At 42.5% G+C, this 19,487-nt stretch overlaps 3 protein-coding genes across 3 annotated transcripts; 2 read left to right on the top strand and 1 right to left on the bottom strand.

Annotated features, from left to right (window-relative positions):
• The first annotated feature begins 1,259 nt into the window (after window positions 1–1,259).
• On the top strand, window positions 1,260–6,019 carry LOC143441251 (pregnancy-specific glycoprotein 22-like). Its single transcript, XM_076928429.1, has 4 exons — window positions 1,260–1,323; window positions 2,380–2,739; window positions 4,131–4,295; window positions 5,652–6,019. Exons 1-4 carry the CDS (start codon window positions 1,260–1,262, stop codon window positions 6,017–6,019), a joined length of 957 nt encoding a protein of 318 aa, XP_076784544.1.
• On the top strand, window positions 2,082–9,790 carry LOC117711135 (pregnancy-specific glycoprotein 22-like). The gene is made up of 4 exons (XM_034506591.2): window positions 2,082–2,739; window positions 5,652–6,011; window positions 7,238–7,597; window positions 9,036–9,790. The coding sequence occupies exons 3-4, from the start codon at window positions 7,282–7,284 to the stop codon at window positions 9,317–9,319; spliced, it is 600 nt and encodes a 199-aa protein (XP_034362482.2). The 5' UTR covers window positions 2,082–2,739; window positions 5,652–6,011; window positions 7,238–7,281; the 3' UTR covers window positions 9,320–9,790.
• Window positions 9,791–16,069: 6,279 nt separating this feature from the next.
• On the bottom strand, window positions 16,070–17,080 carry LOC117714944 (vomeronasal type-1 receptor 4-like). Its single transcript, XM_034511700.1, has one exon. It carries the CDS (start codon window positions 16,994–16,996, stop codon window positions 16,070–16,072), a length of 927 nt encoding a protein of 308 aa, XP_034367591.1. The 5' UTR covers window positions 16,997–17,080.
• Between the last annotated feature and the right edge of the window lie 2,407 nt (window positions 17,081–19,487).

Below are 19,487 nucleotides of genomic sequence, written 5' to 3'. Positions count from 1 at the left end.
CATCAGGGTCCCAGGCCAGCTTCCCATGCCGCCAGCGGAGGGTCCCACATTGGTACAGCTGCCGTGGGCTGGTGGTGAGCAGCTCAAGTTTCCAAAGGCTGGGAACCTGGCAGTGGCAGATCAGGCGACATGTGGAGTCTGGTTTTCCAAGGCTTTTATTGTTCATGGCATGGTAAATGGATGTAGGTGGTACGTGCTTCCCCCGCCAAAGGCCAGGGGAGCCTAATTTTATAGGGAGGGGAAAAAGGGGAGGGGATAACTTAATTAGCTACACCCCTGGCCTTTAGATAACTCATTAATATTTAAATCTCTGGGGGTGGAGACCTCTACCTGTGCTACGTGATTGAAGGTTGCAGGCTAAATGGAGTTAACTTGTCCAAGGCCCAACAATGTTCATTACATTCTAAAAAATCTTTAATTTCTTTTTGTGTTTGTTCCCTGACCAAGTTATCATTGAGTAGAGTGTCGTTTAGTTTTCATTTGTATGTGGGCTTTCTGCTGTTTTTGTTGCTATTGAAGAGCAGCATTAGTCCATGATGATCTGATTCATGGGATTATTTCAATCTTCTTGTAGGCCTGTTTTGTGACCAAGTATATGGTCAGTTTTGGAGAACGTACCATGAAGTGCTGAGAAGAAGGCATATTCTTTTGTTTTTGGATGAAATGTTCTATAAATATTTGCTAAATCCATTTGGTTTATAATTTCTTTTAGTTTCACAGTGTCTCTGTTTAGTTTCTGTTTCCACAATTTGTCCATTGATGAGACAGTCCCTTCTCATCTTTCCAGACATCTCTGTCTCCTTCCTGATGGGAAACTCCATTTTTCCAGAGCCCTGAGGACACAGGGAGGACTGGGTGCTCAGGTGGGTCTGTGTGTCACAGGGACACATATGCAGGATGGAGGCGCCCTCTTAGGTGCTGACAGACTCATGTCTAGGAGTCAGCAGATGTCAGCCCTCGGATGAGCCATTGTTCTCTGAGGGCATGTCGATGCTTATCATCCTTGTTGCTCAAGGTGTTGTTGGAGGAGAAATATAAAGAGAGAAAAATTGAGAAAGATGCAGGGCAGTACTGAGAGTGGAAGGGACAGAGCAATATTGTGGTCACAGGCCCCACCACCGGCAGCCTGAAGGATTCTGGGAAGTGCTCTTGCCTGAGAGAAAACTCATCTTAAAAGGAGGAAGGACAGCAGAGCCCAGGTGCCTTGCAGAAGCTGAAGTTCTTTTCCTCAGAGAAAGGACAGTATAGCAAGCAGAGATATGAGGGTGACCTCGGAGCATTGCAACAAGGAGTGTACCTTCTGGCAGATGCTTCTGCTCACAGGTAAGTGTCCCAGCTATCTGATTGTGTGTCAGAGGGGGAACTCAGAAGCCCAAAGTCTTCTTGTGAGGAGATGTCTAGAGCAGACTTGCATTTCTGTTTGCAGCCATGGTACAGAAGGTAAAGTGAGGGACAGAAACTCAGTAGCAGGAAGCTTTGAGCAGACAGGAGCTGAAGAGGGAAGAGAAAAGCCTTAGCTGTCTCTATTCAAAATCAGTCACATTGGCTTCCATGTTCGGAAGCCCTGTGTTCCCAACCATCATATGGTGACACTCCAAATAGAAATCAAACCTAGGAGGGCCAGCAAGATGGCTCAGTATGTGGAGACACCATGGTCTGAATGCATTCCTCAGTTCTCATAAGGTGGATGGAGACACAGACTCCTGCAGGGTCTTCTCTGCTGTAGCATGCTCCTGCAATGTGCACACTGAGACATGTGCCTTCCCAAACTCATGCATACTATACAGAATTATTAAATTACACTTGAACATATTGATTGCCATTTGCTCCATACCTGGGAACAATATAGATAAATCCATGGAGATAGCTTTCTTTCCTTCCTTCCTCTCTTCCTTCCTGTTTTTCCTGTTTTCTTTATTCTTCTCCCTTCCTTTTCACCCCTATTATTTTCTGAGATCTTTTCAGGAACCGAACATTCCAAAAAGATAATTCTAATCCCTGTCCTCACAAAGCCCTTTTCTACTGGATTGGAATTCAGAGTATCCAGAGGAGAAAGTCAATGGTTTAATGGAATCATAAATAGAACAGAAAACAATTCAGAAAGTGAGGGCTGTGTTGTAAAGGAGGAACAGAGGAAGGATGAGAAGGAAGAGGAGGAGGAGGAGTTCAGAGAGCTCACACCAGTCACTTTTTATATGAAGAGTGATATGGGGACACCTGAGTAGAGGATACCACAGAGAGGAAATGACACCCTCTGAGACTCTCAGGGCATGAAGGTCATGTTGCTCACCTCTGTTAAGGGTATACGTACCCACAGGCATAAGCTAAGGGATGTTCACACCTGATTAAGATTGGTGGCTTCTCTCTCATCTCTTATAGCCTCCTTCTTAACCTGCTGGCTTCTGCCAACCACTGCCCAAGTCACCATCGAATCTTTACCATTCAAAGTGGTTGAAGGAGAAAATGTTCTTTTACGCGTGGACAATCTGCCAAAGAATCTTATAGGCTTCGCCTGGTACAGAGGGGTGAAAAATTTGAAGTTTGGAATTTCACTGTATTCACTGACCTATAGCATAAATGTGGAAGGGCCTACACACAGCGGTAGAGAGACATTGTACAGCAACGGGTCCCTGTGGATACAAAATGTCACCAAGGAGGACACAGGATATTACACCTTTCGAACCATAAGTAGACGTGGAGAAATTATATCAAATACATCCCTCCAACTTCATGTGTACTGTAAGTAATTCTTTGTGAACTCTGGGTTCTGGGTAAGGTCCTTCCACTAGGCACATAGAAGTGTCAGGCCTGGTCTGTGTCTCCCTTTCCTCTGCATTGTATCTCCATGTTGAGCCTCTACCATTTAGTGCAGGATACACATGGTGAAGAATAATGTCAATTGGACAGAATTCTTTATTTGACTTCACCTTGGAGAAACCTGAACATATGGCATGCAAGTCAGTCAAGGACATCAGCCTCTGTCTAGACTCTGGGGGTTCTTAGCAGGAGACTGTCCTTGAGAAAGACCTTGAGGGATGGAAGACAGGTCTGTGAAAGCCAAGGGCATCTTACAGAGTTGAGTACCATAACCCTCGGCTCCACACCGCTGTTCTAGACTCAACTCCTGATGGTCCTGAGAAGCTTTTAGTTATGGTTGCATCTTGACTTTCTGTCTGCAGAGAAGAGTGCTTGTTAGGAGTCACAGTCTTGCTCCATATGAAACCAAACAGTGCCCTGCCATGAGAGCCAAGAGTAGGCTAGGTCTCTTGGTCCTCCCTAGTGACCCAGAGGGAGAGCACAACAGGGCACATTCCCAGGGCATTAACTTATTTTCTTGATGGGCTTATGAGACTTCCAGGAAGGCCAGGGTCTAAAAGGAGAGGGACAGAGGACACAGGTCCTCCTGACAAGTTGTTGTCTTTTGGGGCCAGTACATTCTCTCTTACAGACAAATGAGGACAGGCTCTACTGGTGTGTACAGTTCCCCAGACATGAGCTGCAGTTCCCACAGTGAAGAACAGGGAGAGCTGTAAACACTCAAAGAATATTAATAAACTTACATGCCTGAATCAGGACCTCACCTTGTGTCCTGTCTTTTACCTCTGTCCCAGTAGACCTGGAGGTCACTGGCAAAGCCTCCTTAGACCTGTAAGCTGCTTCCTTATCTGCTACTCTGCCAGGGGATCATGTTCACATTCCAGACACTTATGTTCTCTGGGGATGAAAGGGTGTCTTATGAAAATCACCTAGACAGAGGTACAAGGCATCTCAGAAAGGCCAGGGAGCACATGGGCAGATCCAGCACACAGTGCAGCAGGCAAAGGAAGTGTGCACACCATTTGAAACCCTGCATGGGATGATGGAGTTCAGAGTAGTCCTTCCAGGATTCAGGTCACCTCCTCCCACACACTCAGGCTGGGACCTCCTGGTACTTTCTTCTTCCTTAGAATCCTGACTGGTGACTGCAGCGAGAATGGTTCTGTCCTCTTCCCCACTCATCATGCAGCTGGTCCCATTGAATTCCTCATTGACACATCTGTCATCTTCCTCCTGAGAGCAAATTCCATCTTTCTAGATCACTGAGAACACAGGTTAGACTGAGTGTCCAGCTGGGTTTCTGTGTCACACAGGGAGTGCAGAGTCTCCCTCTTTGGTGCTTAATGACCCAGGATTTGGACACGACAGAGGGCCACCCCAGGGTGAGCTGCTGTTTTCCCAGGGCCCAGAGATACTCAGAAGGTTGTTTGTCATGGTGTACTCTGGAGGTCTGAAACAGAAAGAGCCAAGAGGAGAGGGTAGGTGTGTAGTTCTGTAAGTGTACAGGGGAGAGAACACAGAGCTATGCACAGGCCATGGGAATCTGGAAGATGCTTCTGTTTGGGAGGAGGCTTAGTCTACAAGAGGGAACTAGGGAGCTGATCTGGACCAGATGTGCTACAGTAGAGGACACATCAGTCCAAAGTCCTGGGAAGTCCCTTTAGTATTCTCTGCAAAGGTTGTACCTCCTGTCAGGTCCTTCTGATCATGGGCTAGGAGACCACACTTTACAGTGTGAGAGGAGAGGACTCACCTATTCTCTGGAGTCTCCTCAGGAGCTCAATGACTTGAGAGGAGTCTCAGTGTTTGTATAAGAGTAGATACAGTGGGACAGGGGCTCAGCAGCATCAGGAGGCTCTTGGTGAAGTAGTAAGTGGAGGAGAAGATCGTTCTCAGCCACTGTTAATCAGCTTGAGCACATTGTTCTGAAGGTCGATGTTCTCAGCTGTGAAATTCCCAATAAGACACTAAGCTGGTGTTGATCAGTGACATGGCTCAGTGGATATTGGCTTTTAATTCATTGTCTCACAGTCTGCAAACCAGTGAATACAAGTTGTCCCCGACCTACCTCCACCTAGGGATGATGTCCTGTACCCACCAACACACAGAGAGAAACACCCTTGACAGAAACACTCTCTCTCTCTCTCTCTCTCTCTCTCTCTCTCTCTCTCTCTCTCTCTCTCACACACACACACACACACACACACACACACACACACACACAGAGTGAAAAAAAACAGTCAATGGAAGCACTGAACACTGCATCCCTAAACATATTAATTTGTTAAATCCTGTAGCATTCATGCTCCTGAGACAACATTCATTAATTCAATCATTCATTGGTTCCCCACAGACATCTGATGTATTTTTAGGCAGCCTTTCTTTAAAAATGTAGGACCAACACTGGTCTCAAAATTCTCTAGTGCTAGTGGACTGGAAGACAGACCAGTAAGGAAACCTAGAAGGTGGATCAAGTGTTGGGGAGAAGCATTAAAGGAACAGAAACACAAAAAAGAATCAGAGAATGAAGACAAGTCTGCTGGGGAAGAGGTCAGGAGGCAGCACTCCAACACCCATCTACACTGAGTGTGAGCAGGGATCTGAAGACAGTGAGGAGGGGCCATGTTGACATCCAAGGAGAGGGCACCATAGAGAGGAAATGACAAGAGAGGGACAAGGAATGCATGTAGGTAATGTGCTGATCTCCACCAAGTAGAAGGAGACCCTCACACACACACCTCAGCTGAGCAATGGACACAGTTACTGAGGTCACAGGGCACCAACTTAGCCAAATATAAAAGCAATAATACTGATGGCTTTCTCTTCTCCTCCAGCCTCTCTTTACATCTGTCAGCGTCCTTATAAACCTACACAGCTCATTATTGAATCTGTGCCACCCAGTGTTGCTGAAGGGGGAAGTGTTCTTCTCCTTGTTCACAATCTTCCACCATATCTTCGATCGCTTTTCTGGTACAAAGGGGTGATTGTGTTTAAGAAGGTTGAGATTGCCCGACACAGAAGAGCCAAAAATTCATTTGAGCCGGGCCCTGCCCACAGTGGTAGAGAAACTGTGTACAGAAATGGATCCCTGCTGCTCCAGAATGTCACCTGGAAAGACACTGGTTTCTACACTCTACGAACTCTGAATAGATATGGAGATGTGGACTTAGCACATGTGCACATTCAGGTTGACAGTAAGTGACTCTCTGTGATCATTCAGTGCTGGGTGGGGCTATGACACACAGGAATGTCACTCCTGGCATGTGGCTACCTCCTCTCTACACTTTTATGTTGGGATTTGAGCATCGTGTGTACGACACACATGTAGGAGAGAAATGCCCATGGGTCAGACTCTGTCTTCTGACTTCCCCTTGTATCTAGCAGGACCTATGATGCCAGACTGCTCTGTCTGCTGAGGCTCTTCTGATGCACATTAGGAAACTGTGGAGTCCTCACAGAGTGGTGAGCACCAGGAAGGTTTGTCTGTAGTTGTCTGATCCCTGCTTGACTGAAAATGTCTCAGGTTCCATTTTACCAGGACTTGACACTTACTCCTGCTCTGAGCAGGCAGTGAACAATGGTTTTTGGCTGTCTATATCAAGCCAGTGTGTTTATTATTACAAAACATGAGAGTATCAGAAAAAGACAAAAAATAAAACAAACAAACAAAAAACAAAACAAAACATCAAATCAACCCAGTGTTGTTGTAGACAGAATGGAGGAGTGCTGTTACTGTCTGTCTCCTCCCAGTTTGCTCATTCTGACTGTATAGCACACGGGACTGTGAGAGCAGGTCTGGAAATGCTCATTGTGGACTGGTCCCTCTGAAATCAATCACTGGTTTAAAGATGTACTTTAGACTTTCCTACTGGCCATTCTGCTATTTGAATTTTCAGCTATTTATTGCTGTTTCAAAAGACTCTGTCTTGTGTCAAGTTGACATAAAGCCAGCCAGCATAATTCTTGAGCCTGCTAAGAAGACAAGCCTGCTCTAAGTCATCACTCAGCCTTAGTCCTGGGACTGCAGCCAGAGCAGTAAGAACATGTTGAATGTGAGATCAGAGGTTGACTGCAGGTACAAAGGAAAATCAGAAAGTGAATCTCCAGGGTGTGTAGAGACCAAGGTCAGAGGGAGGCATCATCTCAAAGCACTGTGTGATGAATGTGTGCAGTGTCTGACCAAGGGCAGTGAGGGGGCAGCCATGGAGACACTGAGGAGAGAGCTCCACACAGAGGAAATGACAGATTCTGATGCATTGAGTGAACAGAGGCCATATCACTGACTTCCACCAGGTGGGATAGACACACCTACACCTGCATCTCTAGGCTGAGTGAAGAATCCATCTGCTCAGTATGCAGGTCGCCATCTTTAACCAAGCACAGTGATCCTATGTGATGACTTTTCTGCTTTCCCTTCCAGCCTCCCTTTCCTTGTGCTGTGACCCTCTCAACTCTGCCCAGCTCATGATTGATCCTGTGCCACCGCATGCTGCTGAAGGGGAAAGTGTTCTTCTTCATGTCCATAATCTCCCCAAACACCTGCAAACCTTTTCCTGGTACAAAGGAGTGTATAGCACTCAGGCGTTTAAAATTGCAGAATATAGCATAGCGACGAAGTCCATCATCAGGGGCCGAGCACACAGTGGAAGAGAGACAGGGTACACCAATGGATCCCTGCTGCTCCAGAATGTTGATGAGGAAGACACGGGCTTCTACACACTAGCAGTGATAGACAGCAACTTCAAAATAGAAACAGCACATGTGCAAGTCAGTGTGAACAGTAAGTGGCTCTCTATGGCTTCCAGCTGCTGGGTGTGGCTTGCCCTACTTCATAAGTGGACTTTGAGCAGTGGGCTGCTCTTCTCTGTCCCCCTATGGACTGTGTCCTCACATTGGCAGTTGGGTACTTACTGCAGGGCAGATGTGGGGTGTACCAACTGAATTAGACCACAGATCTTCACCTATCTTTTCATTAGAGTTATCCATCATGTGCTGGGTAAACTCAGCCCAAGACTTTCAGGCTGAGCCCTGATCCTGGTGTCTCTCATCATGCACATAGCCCTGATATAGCCTCTGTGGGGGCCAGATAAGCCCTAGCTGAGGAAGTCATGGAGTCCCTACAGAAAGCACAAGGATGCCTTATGTTCAAATCTCCATGACTGTTAGACTCTAGGTAACTCTGAGAAATGTTTTTGTCATTGCTTGGCTTTGGATTCCTCATAGAGCTGACATGGTACAAGGCTGTTGTGGCATGTGGCACTATCCAGTGCACTGCCATGAGAGCCAGAGTTATGCTAGTTATCCTGGACATCTTCCACAGAGACTCAGCCAGGAATGCATAGCTGGACAGGATAATTTGGGTTCCTAGGTCACTAACATTGTTTGAATGGGCTATTGATACCTCACAAGAAGTCAGGCTCTCCAAGGTGATAGATAAAGAACACAGGTCATTTTTGCAAGTGTTTGTCCTCTGCAAAAAACGGAAGTCATCTGGAATTCTTTCCTGCAGGCAAAGAATTTCAGAGTAGCTAAACTGGACAGCACTCAGACATGAGATGAAATTCTGTTGGTATTAACTAAACGATGAAGTAACTCAGCCTAAGACTTCAGAGTCTGCCCAGTCTCCTGAGGTTCTTGCTATCCTCAGAATGGTAGAAAACACAGAAAAGTGATTTCAGGAACCATGTACAGAGGTTGTAGCTTGGCTCCATCCCTGATGGGACAGACATGGAATTCTCTTGGGCAGTCTTTCAGATGTACTCAGCACGTGACTATGTCAGAGGATCCTGTGTTACAAGGTTCCAGGCTGTCCATGTCAATTCCCATGGGGAATCACCTAGACAGACTGTGACAGTTCTCCAGGAACCTCCTCATTCTCAGGAATCCAGGCTAGGTTGTGAAGGACAGATGTTGCTGATATGAGCAGCTTCCCATCCCCAGTTCATAACATTGCTTGTACCTAAATACCTAATCTTAACTCGTACGTACTGCAATGATCATGCACAGTGTGTCCTAGTATAGGGAAACTGAGGCACAGCAAACTGAGTGGCTGAATCAGTGTCACACATCTCGTGGGTTGCAGATGCAAAGCACAAGATACCACTGTAGTCACAGCTCCAATTTCTCCTCCCTGAAAGCTTTATTAATGGTAAACTATAGAGGGGTTGATTGAGCTTACTGAATGATTGTCATTTGTTCCCCTTCTCTGTCTTTTGCAGCGCTTGTGACACAGCCTGTCCTGAGAGTCACATACAGCACAGTTAGAGTCCAGAGCTCAGTGGTTTTCAGTTGCTTCTCAGACAACACTGGGATCTCCATTCGTTGGCTCTTCAATAATAAGAGTCTGCAGCTCACAGAGAGGATGATGCTGTCCCCATCAAAGTGCCAACTCAGGATACATAGTGTCAGGAAGGAGGATGCTGGAGATTATCAATGTGAGGCATTCAATCCAATCAGCTCGAAGACCAGTCTCCCTGTCAGCCTGGCTGTGATCAATGAGTGACCCCTCCTCTCATGCTAGAGCAGAACAGGGGCATTTCTGTATTGCAATGCCCACACCTACCCACCCCTGATAGTTACATATTTCCCTCCATTCTTATGGCCAACTGACCATCTCTTTTATCTCTCCCTACACCTGATCCTGAACACCTACATTCTCTTCCACATCCTTTCTCCTACCCATTTTCTCCCTCCATCTGCCTCCGTTAACTATTTTCCCCCTTCTACATGAGATTCAAGCATCCTCACATGGCCTTCCTTCTCATTTAGCTTCTTTGGATCTGTGCAGGTTAATATGTGTATATTGTATTTTATGGCTAACATTCACTCATAAGTGAGTACATAAGATGAATACTGTTTTGGGACTGGGCTACTTCACTCAAGATGATATTGTCAACTTCAACCCATTTGCCTTCAAATTAGTGTTGTCTTTGTTTTTAATAGTTGAATAGTATTCCATGGTGTTTTTGGAACCACATTGTCTGTATTTATTCTTTGAAGCTGCTGGTACCCTCTCTGCACTATTCATTTCACTACTGATGCATAATGCAGCCCAAGGGGAAAATGTTCCATTCGTTCTAAATGGACCAAGAGTTTCAAGCATTTACTGAAACAAAGGGGGCAGGAACAGAGGTATTCAGACGTCTTAGTTATAGTTTTACTGCTGTGAACAGACACCATGACCATTGCAAGTCTTATAAAGGACAACATTCAATTATGGCTGGCTTACAGGTCAGAGATTCAGTCCATCAAGGTGGGAACATGAGAGAGTCCAGGCAGGCATGGTGCCACAAAGCTGAGAGGTCTACATCTTCATCTGAAGGCTGCTAGCACAATACTCATTTCCAGGCATCTAGGTCTAGGGTATTAAAGCCCACACCCACAGTGACACAACTATCCCAAAAGGCCACACTTCTAATAGTGCCACTCCCTGGCCCAAGCATATACAAACCCTCACATTGTACTCCCTGGCCCCCATATGCTTATGTAAACAAATGAGTCTATGGTGGTGATACCTAAACATGCCATAATAAAAAGTGCATTCCAAAGTCCTCATACTCTATAGGAATCTCAACACTGTTAAAAGTCCAAGGTTCTAAGTTTCTTCTGAAATTTATCCAATCACTTATCTCTAATCCCCAAAGCAATACAGGAAAGGAGCTGGGCAGACTCCAAACTCTGCATCTCATGTCTTATGTCAAAGCAGTTTTCAGATCTCCTTTTTCATCTGTGGTGACTGCAATAAACTTCTTTCTCCTAGGCTGGTTCTACTTTCTGTTTGCAACTTTCCTGAGCAGATAGCCCATGGCTCTGGCAACTTTAATGTTACAGCTTCTTGTTTCAATGTCTGGGATCCACATTTAATCTTCTAGGCTCCTTCAAAGGCTGGCATCACTTCTGCAGCTCTGTCCTCTGTACTACTCTAAGGTCAGGTTGATCCAGTCCTCTGCTGCTGCTGTTCTTGGTTTATCCCATGGTAGTGGAATTTCCAATACACTGGGATCTTGCACTGCAAATAGGCTTCATCAATAGCATCTCATAGGCTCTCTTCATTGTGCCAAGCCTCCAATCCTTTGCATGACCCTTTTCTGTCCTGGGTTGTCAACTGCAATTGAGGCTGCTCCTTTAGCATTTGTGTTCTATAACCTCTCACAGTGCCAAGCCTCATATGCTCTTCATGACCCCTTCATGCCTTCAAAACCAGTATGACCCTGGTGACTCTTACACATGACCAAGTACAGTTGCAGCATAAGGTACAACATGGCTATCTCTTTTTTCTTTTTCCTTTTTTATTAGATATTTTATTTATTTACAATACAGATGTCATCCCCTTTCCCCATTTCCTCTCCCTAGAAACCGCTATACCATTCCTTCTCCTGTTTATGGTTTTATACCATTTTGATTACATACATGTATTAAGATCAGTTCTAGGTTGATGATCTAACAATACAATAGATGCAAATAGTCAAGGAACAAGCAAGACAATAAACACAAATAGTCAAGAAAAAGCAAGGCATTAAACCCAATTACACGAACACTCCTGTAATCACAGTTTCTAAGGGCTTATCAGGATGACTAAAGTCATCTGAGCCTACTTTCCTGTCCTAACCCAAGGTCATTTTCATGTCTGAAACTTACCTCTTTATTGTTCTAGCCTAAAATTTAGATTCCTGCCTGAAATTACTTCTTTGTTCTAGCCTAAGAGTTAGGTTCCTGCCTGAGACTACTTCTTTGTTCTAGCCTAAGATTTAGATTCCTTCCTGAAATTACTTTTTTTTCTAGCCTAATGTTAGAATTCTGTCTGAAGCCTACTTCCTTGTTTTTGGCCAATGCCATATTCCTGCCATTTCTTTGTCCTTGGTCCATGTCAGATTCTTGCCAAGCAGCCCCAAAGGCTCCCAGCCTCTCCTCTTTTTTATTTCATTAACAAAACTGAGTGTGTCTTAGGTCGTTTTGACAAGAATGCCTTCCTTACCCATCAAAATATGTATTATCAAAAGCAATTCACTTATGTCTTAGGTTGGTAAGGTTCTGTGCAGAATCTTACCTGTACTTGCTTTGCCAGTCTGTTAATTTAATAACTCTGTCTAGGGGTCTATATTCAGGTTCAAGCCATGTGCTTGGCTGCCGACATGTTGATGTTGAAGAAAAGCTTTAACACAATGGGCAGGGATGAAAGTATTCCCAGGACAAAAAGGGCTAGCATGATCAAACTATATATGCCTTTTTTTGAAGCTTGACCAGAATAGAAATACTGACCTCAGGCCATGAGTAACTTTATCAGCAGTATCTGCCACAGCAACGTTCAGCAGAGGAACATTCTTCAAATTTGTAAGCTCTAAGTCTTCTGGTATATTCAACACATTAGTAACAATTTTTCCTGAATGATTAACAAAAGTAGCTGTCTTCTTGTGTCATAGCAATTGCAGAAGCAGTGGTGCTAGCAATTAATGTAATTAAAGCTGTTATACCAGCAATATTCAAGCCCACTACCCTCTGCTTCTCCTTAAAGCCTGAGTCATTACTTTCAGTACATGAAAGCTATTTTTAGAATACCAAGGTTCTGTGATACTCAGGGCATTAAAACAAATGCTGGTTGATAGACCTTCATAACTGACATGCCAGATTTCATTCTTTTTATTGGCTATTTTATTTACATTTCAGATGTTATCCTTTTACCCCATTTCTCCCCCCTTGGCCAGGAACCCCCTATCCCATCCCCCTCCTCTTGCTTTTATGAGGATGTGCCCCCACATACCCCCCAAATCCTACCTCCCCACTCTCGATTTCCCCCACACTTGGCATCCAGCCTTCATGGAACCAAGGATCTTCTCTCCCACCTATGCCCCACAAGGCTATCCTCCTCTACATATACAGCTGGAGCCATGGGTCCCTCCTTATGTGCTCCCAGGCTGGTGATTTAGAGTCTGGGAGCTCTGGTTGGTTGGTATTGTTGCTCTCCTCATGGGGCTGCAAAGCTTTTCAGCTCCTTCAGTCTTCTCTCTAACTCCTCCATTGGGAACCCCTTGATCAGTTCAGTGGTTAGCTGTGAGCATCTGCCTCTGAATATGTCAGACTCTTGAAGACCTCTACGGTCTTCAAGCTATATCAGGCTTTATAGCTATATCAGGCTCCTGTCAGCATGCACTTCTTGACATTCACATCAGTGTCTACCTTTGGTGACTGCACATGGGATGGATACCCAGGTAGGATTGTCTCCATATGGCTTCTCCTTCAGTTTCTGTCCCATACTTTGTCTCCATATACACTCCCTTGAGTATTTTGTTACTCCTTCTAAGAAGGACTGAAACACTCACACTTGATCTTCTTTCTTCATGAGCTTCATGTGGTCTGTGAGTTGAATCTTGGGAATTTGAAGCTTCTGGGCTAATATCTAATGATGATGACAGAGGTTCTGCTTAGTCAACAAAATGATGGACTGGGTATTAGGTCTATCTTGCACCTTACTGACATAAATTGGTATAGTTATGCTCTAATTGTATTTTGAGAGAAAAGTTTTATTTTAACAGGAAGGGTGATATGTAGGAGGAGCTAAGGTGGGAGGAGTAAGGAGAGGAGGAGTAAAGAGAGGAGGAGGAGAAGGAGAGGAGGAGCTAGGTGATGAGAGAGAAAGAGAGAGGGGGGCCAGACATGGAGGCAGATGTTCACATGTCTCCTCCAGTCAAAGATAGTTGATATATCTAGGTTGGGTATTCTGATTGATATTGAGAATTGCCAAACTTATAAAGCCTTTGGTTAACATTTAAAAAATTGTATAAAAGCAAAAAGGTGAAGGGGGTATGGGATAGGGGTTTTCTAGGAAGGGGAAATGGGGAAAGGGGATGGCATCTGAAATGTAAATAAAATATTCAAAAAATATTGAGAGAGTTAAAACAAATATGAGAGTGTGAGGGCTGACAACATGAGTGAGGCAATAACAGATGCCAGTACCCAGATCAACACTGCACTTTTCAAATATATTGAACTGTATAATTTCCTTTAAAGAAAAAAATTAAACTGCTCCTAATAAATTCAATGTACTGACTGTGAGCAATATTCTGCCATTATTTTATGTATAAGATGTTATTTTTATTTTACTTGAAATGCAATTATATTTCTCTTCTTTCTTCCTTCAAACCATTCAATGTCCCCCTGACTCAGTGCATCTCAAATTGAAGACCTCATTTCATTATGACTACAACCTCTCCACATACATTTGCATTAAAATATATAAGTAAAACCTAGTAACTGAACTTTGTGTTACCAGTATGTTGGTAATTTTAAGGCTTACATTAAGGGCCTTATCCTTGAGAAATCCTAATTCTCTCTCTCTCTCTCTCTCTCTCTCTCTCTCTCTCTCTCTCTCTCAACTGTTTTTGAAGAATCTGTATAAAAACATTATAACAGGAATGCATTCATAACAAAACAAAATCTATGAAAGATAGATTTTGTTAAAGAGAGTATCCACTGCTTAGGGATTACAAAGTGAACCAAAAAGTGTTCATATTCATTTACAGACAGAAAGTGTTTCTTTAGCTACCATTCGCTCATATTTGAAAACACAAAGGTCACTTCCCTTCTCTGATACTTTACACTGAAAAATGCACACATTGATTTTATCAACCCTTTTCTCTTCTCCAGCAAAAATTTCATAAGCCTGAGTCATTCCCGAAGAAAATAAAGTAATTTATATCATAGGTTTGAAGGTGTAGACGTATGTTGATAAATCTGCATAGGTACAGTGAGGACAGCAGAGCAGATGTGATCAAAGTTAGTGGGAACATGGTTCAGAGCTCATGTGTAAACACCAGTAGTTAGATGGAACTGGAACCTGTAATGTTTCCTCCAGGATAACCTACTAAATGGCACCAAGCTTCCAATATATGGTGTCTGGGGAGACACTGAGAATGTTTCCATATCAGAGACCATGTTGATTAAGAAAACAATGTGTTCTCTCTTTGTTTAAAATTAAAACATCGCTCAGAGATGTTTCCTTCTTGTTCTTTGTTTTAGAATTATTTATTTATTTTATATATGTGAGTACACTGTAGCTGTCTTCAGACACACTAGAAGGGGGCATCAGATCCAATTACACATGATTTGTGAGCCACCATATAGTTGCTGGGAATTGAACTCAGGACCTCTGGAAGAGCAGTCAGTGCTCTTAACCACTGAGCCATCTCTCCAGCTCCTGAAAGCAAAGTATCCTTAAAACTTATTTTGAAGGTTTTTAAATTTTGTATACAATGTTCAGTGCCTGGAAATTCCAGAAGAGGACATTGCATCCCGGAATCTAGAGTCATAGGCACTGGTTAACTCATGTGTGGAGGTTTTTGGACTTCAACTCTTGTCTATGTGAGAGGAGTGCACATTTCTAACTGCTGATCCTTCTTCCTAGAACTGAAAAGATCAGTGTCCATGTTGATTCTTTCATATTCACAGAGGTGAATTCTATCACCAGTGTGTAGAAACATAGAAACAATGTCTATGAAACATGAGAAATTGTAAACGTCAAATGTAAATTATATATTCAGAAACACATCCTCTTTGTGAAATGAAATGGTTTAAAATGATCTACACATTAAGGTCAAACTTTCTCCCATGTTTTTGTTTAATACAAGATAGGGTGAAGAAGGTATGTTTGAGCCTCATTACATCACTTTCTATTTTGAAAATATGTGCAGCTCAATATCCAAAGTTGAAAAATAAATTAGAGCCATATGTTGGCCACTTGTATATTGAAATGTGTTATAGATATATGTCTCCATTTAAACTATGAGTATAGCAAAGGAAGGAAGATACAATGTCACATATCCACAAGGAGAACAAAAATGCAGAGTGTAATTTTACTTTCTATTTTAAGAAAATGGGGTAGAGCATAGAATGCAAAAATGCAAGGATACAAACTATAACCACAGATGTTCAGTAAATGGTTATATTGCTTATTTCTGGGTGTGCCATCCAAAAAACTAGAAAGCACAACACCAAGAGCCTACTGGGCTTGAAACCTAAAACTTACCAAGTTATCCATTAGTCTTTGAAATTTAATTCAGTTATACTTCCATACAAAATGACACACACAATTACATTTGTGCATCCCTCTGTGGGTGTGTAAACATATTCACCTGCATGCACACTGATATCTTGCTTACCTGCAGAAGCCTCTACAATGCCATAATATTACAGTAATTATACTCCCAGTTCTGTCAGAATAAATGAATAACCATACAAATCTGGCCAGAAGCTCTCAATTCTATTCTATGTCAGAGGGCTTGGGGAACTGTCTATTCCTTTTCAAGTAACTGGATGTCCGATAGTCTGGGCTCATGAGAAGAAAGGGACAAACAGTGGAGAAAAGTATAGAGAAGGTTTCAACCATATTCAGCAGAGACCAGCTAGGATTATACACGACAGATACAAAGAATTGACCAAGGGAAGAAATTGTGTAAAAAGAGATAAAAGTACTGACCAGGAGAAGGATGGTTTTAGTGGCTCTGGACTCAGGGGAGGATCTAGAAGAAGCATTGGTTCTTGACATGTATTTCATCATCTGCTTGTGCCTGTACAGTGTGAGAACCATGGAGGCACTGGCCCACAGCATGAGACCCAGCAAAACCATATCAGGACCTGACAGTAATATTGCATAAAGGATGTCACTGGTTGGATCATGCCGGGCAGAGTGACAGTATGAAAAAGATTTCAGGTTTGTTGTGCTTTCATTGCCATTTATTGCCCTCAAGTGCACAAAATATACACTGTTTGTAAATAAATGAATTACCCAGTTGAGGTACACACAGCAATGAATGCACTTGTGTGACCTTACCTTAAGTTTTGAATACCTTGAGTTCCTGGGGCTGATGATGATAGCCTGAAACACACTAAGAAATGAGGTGCTACCAATACAAGCACCCCTACCTACTTTGTGTGCAAAATAAAATAGTTTGCATCCAATATCATTGAAAATGGCTTTAAACCCAAAAGAGGCTATTGTCTTGGGCACACCTTTACACAGTACAGTTACGATATTAGCTACAATCAAGTGCATCAGAACCCAGGACCTTAACCTATACCTTGTTAGGTAAAAATATATACAGTGGTATAGGAGAGTAAAATTCCCTAAAATTGCAATTATAGTCAGAGAGAAGAAAGTCATTCCTATAAGCAACTCACTGGTTTCCATGCTGTCAGTTCTTGTTCTCAAACTGAGGATCCTGCATGGCAAGGTGAAGCTGGAGACACAGTCACCATTCTCTCTTCTCAATGAATTCACAAGATAATTCAACGTGTAGGGCATCTACCACTTTGGCATAATTTCTACACATAAAAGTGATTGTATGAGGCCTCAAAGCATTTGAATATCTTTAGGTTCATACTATGTGAATAACTAACAAAGTTTCATTAACAGGGCAAGCAGGAAAATATCTGTAAGAAAACTGGCTCATGTTTGAAATAAAGCAATGACCCCATCAAATCAACTAGTCAGTAGTCATATGGCATACATTTAACTCTGGGAAATAAACACAAATCCATGTAAAATAAAGTAATAAGGCAACCAAATTATTATTAAAGGAAGATCATATATTATCATTGTATCACCAAGTAAAGTGATGCTATTAAGTAAATCAGAGTTTTGTAATTTTAGGCTATAATTCCCACAAGCATTGTGATAACAGATAGCTTCAAACATTAACACAGGTGGAAAAAGATTACTATGACAATAGATATTAATGTTTAAAATATTTAGGTTCAGAGGGAAAGTTAGTAGTGAGAAAACAATATCCTATAAAACTCAATTATGGGGTCATTTTTTCTGGATTTAATTTCCTATAAGCGTAGTACGGAATCCTATATTTGATGACAATGTTTTCCCTATATACAAAAATATTTAATTCTAGCAGTTGAAGTAAAAAAGAAATAAAATTTATACATGCCTTAATTTAAAAGACCTTTTCTATATGCATGAAAAAATGCTGGAATTCATTCAATTGTTATAATTTCAAACCAGTAGAAAACCCATTTTTGTTAATCACATTCTCACTCTGATACAGAGAAAAAGTTTTGTTCAAATAAAGCCATCAGTTATGTGCAATTCCTGGTAGAAATGATTGGTTTCTGGAACACATTCCACTCATCCCTTCAAACATGAAGCCATAGTGATTGTACCTGTAGAAGTCCTGAAAATGTACTAAACAAATTACATAGAATAACATGTTATTAAAGCTGTGAATTTATTGTCAGGAGTACTTAGATTTTAGCCCATTTTGTTTATAAAAAATATTTACAAATATTTCACAAAATAATTTGTACATATCCAAGTGCATAATGAAAGAATCTCTGCCACAAATACCCTGTAAATGAATCCTCCATCCAGAGCTTATGATCTAATCCATCACTCTACAGAGTCACCACTGTGCATAACAGCACACAGAAAACTAAAACTAATAAACTTACTACAAAGATGTGCAGTGTCACTGACCTCAACAACCATCCTTTGTCAGGTGTCCTAGTGAAATCTTTCATAAGGGAAATGACTTCTTTCAGACAGACATTCTTAAGCACCAGATTGTTAATGAATATGACAGCACAGATGCCACTGGCAGTGAGGAATGGGCTAAGCTAGAAGTGGAATGCAGTGCTTGTAGGACCCCAGCATTCATTTCTATCTGATTCCCTTCCTGAGGAGGTTCTCTGTGTTCTGTGTAGCTTTGCTCTTCATCCAGATTCAGTGCCAGGTCTGAATGTCCCTTATGATTACTTACCAAGACTCGTATATTGAATCGTCTCTGCTCTCAGATTGCAGTCTGTTCCACTTTCTGCACCATTTCTCTTCCTGGGATGCTGATATCATTGCCCTGGCCACAAAATTTAAAAAGTCATCTGAAGGGAGTTACCAGGGCCTGAGATATGGATCTGTGATCCTGTGACCTCATCTCCCCTCAGACTTGCAATTATTTCACTTGCAGTAGCAATGGATGTAGGCTTGACCAGGCAATAAATATACTCTGAACTTTTCTCCCCTGTTGACAGTTCTCAGTGAAGAACTACAACTCTTGTTATCAGTTCTTAAGGGAATATTTTGAAGTCAAGGGCAGTTGTTATCTGCTCTGTTTTCTAGAGGCCATGGGATTTCACCTTTGTGTTTCAGGAGATAATGTGGCCCATGTGATGAGTATAACTGAGCTATGTGTGTGCATTGTAGCTGACGGTTGTCTGAGATGTTCTGTCCTCAAATCTTAGTTTACCTTCCTTATCTCAGGTACACCAATATGTAGAATAGAAATTCAGTCTGCAATCCCACCAGCAATGGAGGAGTGTTCTTTCTCCACATCCTTCCCAACATGTGTTGTCACCTGGGCTTCTGATCTTTTTTTTTTTCATTTTATTTTATTTACATTTAAGATGCCATCCCCTTTCCCCATTTCCTCTACCTAGAAAACCCCTGTCCCATGCCCCCCTTTCCTTTTTGCTTTTTTACAATTTTTTTAAAAATGTTAATCAAAGGATTTATAAGTTTGGTAATGCTCAATCAGAAGCGTAACCCAATACCCAACCTAGATATAAAGACTATCTTAGACTGGTGGAGACCTGTGAACATCTGCCTCCATGCCCCCTCTCTCTTTCTCTCTCTCATCACCTAGCTTCTCCTCTCCTTCATCTTCTCTCCTTACTCC

Source organism: Arvicanthis niloticus, chromosome 1 (genome assembly GCF_011762505.2).
Source record: "Arvicanthis niloticus isolate mArvNil1 chromosome 1, mArvNil1.pat.X, whole genome shotgun sequence".
Lineage (NCBI taxonomy): Eukaryota > Metazoa > Chordata > Mammalia > Rodentia > Muridae > Arvicanthis > Arvicanthis niloticus.
The sequence above is the reverse complement of the archived record's forward strand: the minus strand, read 5'-3'. Positions and strand labels throughout refer to the sequence as shown.